Source organism: Lagopus muta, chromosome 13, assembly GCF_023343835.1.
Source record: "Lagopus muta isolate bLagMut1 chromosome 13, bLagMut1 primary, whole genome shotgun sequence".
NCBI classification, from domain to species: Eukaryota; Metazoa; Chordata; class Aves; order Galliformes; family Phasianidae; genus Lagopus; species Lagopus muta.
The window spans coordinates 12,021,057-12,027,056 of record NC_064445.1 but is presented as its reverse complement, the minus strand read 5'-3'; the positions used below and the strand labels follow the sequence as shown (position 1 = coordinate 12,027,056).

The 6,000-nt window shown below is 48.5% G+C and overlaps 1 protein-coding gene across 5 annotated transcripts in view; it reads left to right on the top strand.

Annotated features, from left to right (window-relative positions):
- Positions 1-384: 384 nt before the first annotated feature.
- The window catches only part of LOC125699945 (ligand of Numb protein X 2-like), a 29,794-nt gene continuing 24,178 nt past the window's right edge, over positions 385-6,000 (top strand). For 2 of the 5 annotated variants that reach the window (XM_048960015.1, XM_048960014.1), the window contains exon 1: positions 385-536. In XM_048960015.1, coding sequence (XP_048815972.1) covers positions 453-536 — 84 coding nt within the window. In that variant the 5' untranslated portion in view covers positions 385-452. Of the gene's footprint in view, positions 537-624; positions 819-977; positions 1,132-6,000 lie in introns of those variants that run through there. The other 3 variants (XM_048960018.1, XM_048960016.1, XM_048960019.1) reach the window with 3 other exon arrangements.

Below are 6,000 nucleotides of genomic sequence, written 5' to 3'. Positions count from 1 at the left end.
CTTCCTCTGGACCAGTACTGAACAGGCTGCCCGGAGAGCTGTGAGTGCCCCCTCCCTGGAGGTGCCCGAGGCCAGGCAGGACAGGGCAGCCAGCTCACAGCAGGGCTTAGGACTGGGTGGGCTTCAACTCCCTTCCAACCCTTCTATTACTCTGTGATTTCATGATTACTCAGACAGTTTTGCCTAAATGCCACAAAACTCCAGCCCCTACAGAAACAGAGATGCGTTCAGGGCCCTGAAAGCGCTCACATTTTTATTCAGGTTTACTTAGCTGTGGGGCATGCCGGAACGATTGAACGGAGACTGACGTGCACTGCTTCCACCTGCGCTGCCCATTGCGTTTGTTGATGTACAAAGGTTTCCTCGCTAATAAAACCTCCAGTAAGACGACAGTTTGGTGTTCTTTACCGGCTGAGTGCCTGTGGAAGCAGCTCTCTTGCTGCGTTACCGCAATGCCCTCTGCTACGCACTATGCCGCTCCCAGGGCCGCGCACCTGTCCGCCTCAGGGCGGGGGGAGCCGCCGCCGCCCGCCGAGGTGAGGCGGGAAAGCGGCGCGGGGAGCGGGCGACGGGGGCAGGGCTGTGGGCGGCCCGGCCCGGCAGGAGGAGGGCAGCGCGGCGGAGGGCGGGAACGGCTGCGCCGGGCCGCACCGCGCCGGGCGGGAGCACCTGGGCGGGCTGGGCTGCCTCCTCCTCGCGTACGTTTCGACTTTCTTCCCCACCCGGAAACTTGGTTCAGTAGCCGCGCCGGCCGCCACCGCAGGCCGAGTCGGCGCCGGCTTCCCTCTCCTCTTCCCGCCCTGTCCCTTCTCCTCCAGGTGAGCGGCGGACGGGCACGGGGTTGGGTCGGGCAGGGGTCCGGGCCGGCGGGGGCGGCGTTTCCCGGGGACGCGGCGGCCGCGAGGGGCTGAGGGAGGGCGCTGCGGCCGGGGCTCCCGCGCGTGGTGCGGAGACGGCGCCCGCCACGAGGAGCCCTCGCTGGGCCCGGCCGTGCTGGGCGGCTCTGGGAGCGGCCCCCAGTCCGGCTGTGCGAGGAAGAAGTGCGCTGGTGGGGCCCGGTGCGAAGGGAGGCTGCGGGGCTGCGTTCCTCCGAGCGATGCGCTAAGTCGGCACGTTCCTGATGCTGCGCTGGTAAGTAATGCAGAAAAGTCTAACAAATAGCAATGGTGATAAAGGGCAAAAGAGAACAACGTGACGGCGTGGACGTTTTGGAAATGCCTTGGAGGTAATAAATACATGAAGTGCTGCAGATGAGGTAATGCTTTGGAAGGGTTTTGGGAGGCTCGCTGTGTGAGGGGTACGGTAGGACTGGAATGCTTTTATTTCAGCTGATGATACCAAGTTTTTCATGAGGATTTTCAGACTGAGTGTCAAAACAAGGGGCAGTCCCAGGGTGCTCCATAGAATCGTTTGAGTTGGAAGGGAGCCTTGAAGGTCATCTAGTCCAGCTTTCTGCAATGAGCAGGGACACCTACAGCTCCATCAGGTGCTAAGAGCCCTGTCTGGCCTCACCTTGGCTGTCTCCAGGGATGGGGCTCTGTGAAACTTGCTCCAGTGCCTTGCTGCTCTTATTGTAGAAAACAGCTGCTTTTATTTTTAAACCATTTCCCTATGTCCTGTCACAGCAGACCCTGCTAAAGAATGTCTTCTTTTCTATAGCCCCCCCCAGATACTGAAAGGCTACTCTCAGGTGTCCCTGGGTTCCCTTCTCATCTCCAGGCTGCACAACCCAGCTCATGCTGGGTTATGTCTGCCCAGCATCCCCATCCCTCTGCCATTCCCCTCACTCAGCTTCAGGCAGTAGAGCAGTGCTAGTGGGAAGATGGCACAGGAGAATTGTCCCTGTGGGTGTACTGGGGGCTATCTGCTGGGCCTGGAAGCATGCTATCATCCCATCTGCTAGTTTGTGGTCCCACTTAGCACTTGGGATGCAAAATGAGTGCTTTTCTGTTGCTACCAAACCTTCAAATGAGTAATGCTGTAATTTCATTTTCTGATCCTATTTTACAGCCAAGGACCAAAACTGTGTAAAGGCTCCTCAGGAAACGCTATTCCAGCCCAAGGCAGATAGAAGTGTTGTGAGAGGTCTCTGCTGTGTCAACTGTATGTTGGTGCAGGGTGACGGCACACAAGTCAGCCCAGGGAGATTCATGTCACTGTCACAAGGCCCCAGAGGTGTCTAGTCCAGTCCTTTGGCTTCTGGAGACTCCAGAGGAGCCCTGGGTTTGAGTAGTACAATGCAGTGTACAGGACAGTAGCTACCCTGTAGCAGCAGTGCCAGCTGTGTGCTGCGCCTCTAAGGGACAGCACTGACGTTTGTCCTTGGTGCTTGAAGGCCAGAGTTCTTTGGCAGTTCTCCAATAAAAGAAAGCAGATTGTGCACATGGCTCCTCCAAAACAAAACTTTTGAGTTGCAAGCTGAAACTTCTAATGCTTGAACTGTTACAATACAGCTAAGCAGATGTAGAATGTCTGCTGCTGGAAGGGGATGTCAGTGTTCACGTTTATTGCCTTCTCCAATGAAGTCTGCTGCCTAAAGAAGTTCATGAAGTCACAACAGCACTAATGCTCATGTAGAGGAAAAACAAAGGGGTTCTTTGGCTGAGGATGGAGCAAGGAAATACCAGATCAGCCTTTTGTGGAGTTAGCTGTTGGAATACAGCTCTGCTGGAAAACCTTACCTCCCTCACTGTGTCTATGCTTGTATGCAAGCATGATGCATATGTAACTCATTTAAATAACGGAGATTCACTGGCATAAAACCTTAGTGAAATGGAATGGAGAGAGGGACCACTGGTTGCAGCAAAGAGGAAGTTTCTCTGTTGAAAAACAGGCTTCTTTTGAAGTTTCTTACCAAAAGAATGAGGAAAGTGAGAGCCCAGTAACAAATCCTCCAGTAACTCCAACCTCCTGTGTGAGGAATGAGAGCTGTAAAAGGTGAAAGAAACAGTTCCAGAAGGAATCCAGTGGCTCAATGACCTTCTGCTCTAGAAAACCTTGAGGGTTAGAGATGCCTGATGGAACAAGTTGAGGATTGTTCTGCATAACATGAGTGCCAGCTGAATGGAGATCCCAGTAACGTCAGTTAGCACTTGTAATTAATGGTTTCATAAGCAATGATAGTTCTGTACTTCCCAAAGCATAGTGACTGGATGAATTTACCTGCTCATGAAATTGTAGAGTCCTAGGCATAATGGTAGGTGACCAGAATAAAGTACCTGTTGCTCACGAGGCATCCCCTGCTGTACTCTTAACTCTTCAGTGTGCATTGCCATATCTTTTTTTTTTTTTTTTTTTCTTTCTCATTTAAAGCAAAGCAGAGGTAAAAAATCTGCTGAAATTGCGATACCAACTTCATTTAGAAAATTGAGCTGCATCATCTCATTCCAACTGTATTTCTTGCAAGAGTGGTTGCAGCTGTTGTCTGATGGGCTGGAGTATGTTTTGCTGATACGTTACAAACCCCTCTTGTTTGGCTTTTCCTTCTCAGCTTACTTTAGTGGTGCTGCTCATACAGTTGTTAGGAATCATGTTTGACAGTCTCTCACCGGTTTATATGCCCTGATTTATAGCACGCAAAGTGTTGCCGTAGGCTGAAACTTGCCTTGGAAGTTTCTTGAATGAATTGAGTTTTAAACCTTTGGATACTTTGGATGAGAAATTGTCCACGAGCCAGTATGCTGTGCACCATTGGAAGTGTCCGAGGGGGATTTAGATGACCACAAGTAGTGGGAATTACTGCACTGCTCCAGGAAAAAACTGCAGGCTGAAAGGAGGGAAATGCAGTCAAGCTGGAGGAATTTGGAGAGACAATCAGCAGCTTGCACATGGGGTTGGTTTTATGTATAGGGCTGCTCCAGGGGTCTTGTGCAGCAGACTTTTTTGATGACTATACTGTTCCTTATTTGGAATTGTCTGTGGAAGGGAAGTACTGGAATGGACTTGTTTAAAAAAAAGTGTTGTCTACCATTGTCTGCTCTTTGCCTGGGCCTTAAATTGTGCAAGCTTTGCAAACAGCTGCAGCAGGCTTTCTCAGTAAGAGCTGACCACGTGGCAGATAACACGGGTTGAGTTGAAACGTACGTAACCTTCTTCTTTGAGAACTTTTGCTCAGCTCTGCCATCGTTCCTTTTGTGATTGGTGGAAGTTGAGTACCTCTTGATCAGCCCTATTTGTGAAGTCCTCAGACTTATTAACCTCCGCCCCAGGCTAATAAATAACAGATACGTTCTTCTCATCTAATAAGCCCTTCTACAGTCTATAAATAGAAGGGGAAAAAGAAAAAAGTCAGCCACCAACCACTGCCTTGGGTCTGTGTGATATCCTTTGTTAAACGATCTCGTTTGGAGTGGACAAGAACTGCTGTATGATTATTTCAAGTAGGATGCGTAAAAGTAAATAATGGTCTTCTGGGCCTTTTTGTATTTATGACTTAGGAAAAGAGTTCTCCTGTGAGGTTAGCACCTGGCTGAGCAGGGGAGGCTGTGCCCCATTCCTGCCCAGTGCTCCACCTGAGGTCGTGCTGGGTGGCTGCCTGCTGATGAAGAAGGGATGGCTGCTTTCCTTGTGGGTAGTGGGAGGACTTTGGTCAGCAGGGCTGTTCCAGCTCTTGCAACTGCTGAGAAGGCCACGCCAATTTTTTTACATTATTTTTAGAGCAATGGAACATAGATAACGATTTACTCATACTGTAAATATGTACCTTAAAAAGTTAAGATAACAATGGTTCTTAAAGACCTATTTCTGGTACCAGCTTACAGGCAGCTTAGAATCAGGTTAAGACTTGAAAAGAAAAAAGTCTCTTTCTGGTTTATTCCCCCCCAAGCTGTGAGGGGTGTTTGTTTTAAGTCTGAAGGCAACTAGATATACCAAGAGAAATTATATGGTGAGAATGCATCTTAAATTACACGTGCAACCATGCTTAAGCTTGTGAACCCATAAGACAGAAATTCTAAGCAATAGAATGTGTGCTTAAAATGAGCCATAATGTTGTTCTTTAAGTCTTTAGGAGAAAGTAGTCCTTAATGGAAAGAGGCTTTATTTTTTTTTCCCCCACTTTCCTGTAGTGCTTATGAACTGCTGTATGTGGGGAAGGCTGTTGGGGTACTGGTTGCATCCTGCCTGCCCGTGGGCTGGCGGGAGTTTAAACTGCTTTCAAACCTCCCTGCACACCCTGAGGAACTGCAGTGAGATCTTGTGGTCTGGGGAATTAGTTAGCTTTTTTTTTTTTTTTTTTTTTTTTTTTTTTTTAAGATGAAGATAACTTGTTTTCTTTCCCCTTTAGCATGATCTGATGGGATGTAAAGGGAGCTACCAACTTAATTATCTTTTAATTCAGCTTTTTAGTCAGTTGGAACATGCTTGGGCTAGATGGTACTTTGCACTCCTTTTGATGAAATGCCCTGTTACCTTGTGAAGGGAAGTCTGCACTGTTGTGTGCTGGGCAGGGTGAAACACCCTGCTGGTATCAAGGGATGCTTTCATTGACTGTGTCATACTTCTAAGTGTACTGTAAAAAAAATAAATAAAAACTAACACAACACAAAAGCACTGGTGTAACTGAGACCCAAATTTGCCTTGGTGCAGGTAGCTAAAAGTTCTGTTCTTTTATCCTGCAATAAAGCCCTAATCAGATGTTTCCAATGGTAACAACTGCAAGTGTGACAGAGGATGAATGCTTTGCTTTCTTGCAAGACAGGTGAGGCCTAGAACTACAGAAATGCTGTATGTCTACCCAAGGCAATCTCACTCCTCACACTGTTTATGATCATATATGCTAATGGCTGTCCTAGTAAGGATATTTAAACACAGACTTTAAAAGCACGCAGTTATATAATGCATGGTCTGCTTCTTCCCTTCTGGACTTTATCATAGCAAACATCCACTCCTTTTCTGACCTGTATTCTATGACACCCAGACACAAGTAGACAATAACATACAGCGTGCCGTCAGGCGACTGCAGGAGCAGTAGCTATCAGGGTTGGCTGCTTACTGAGGCTT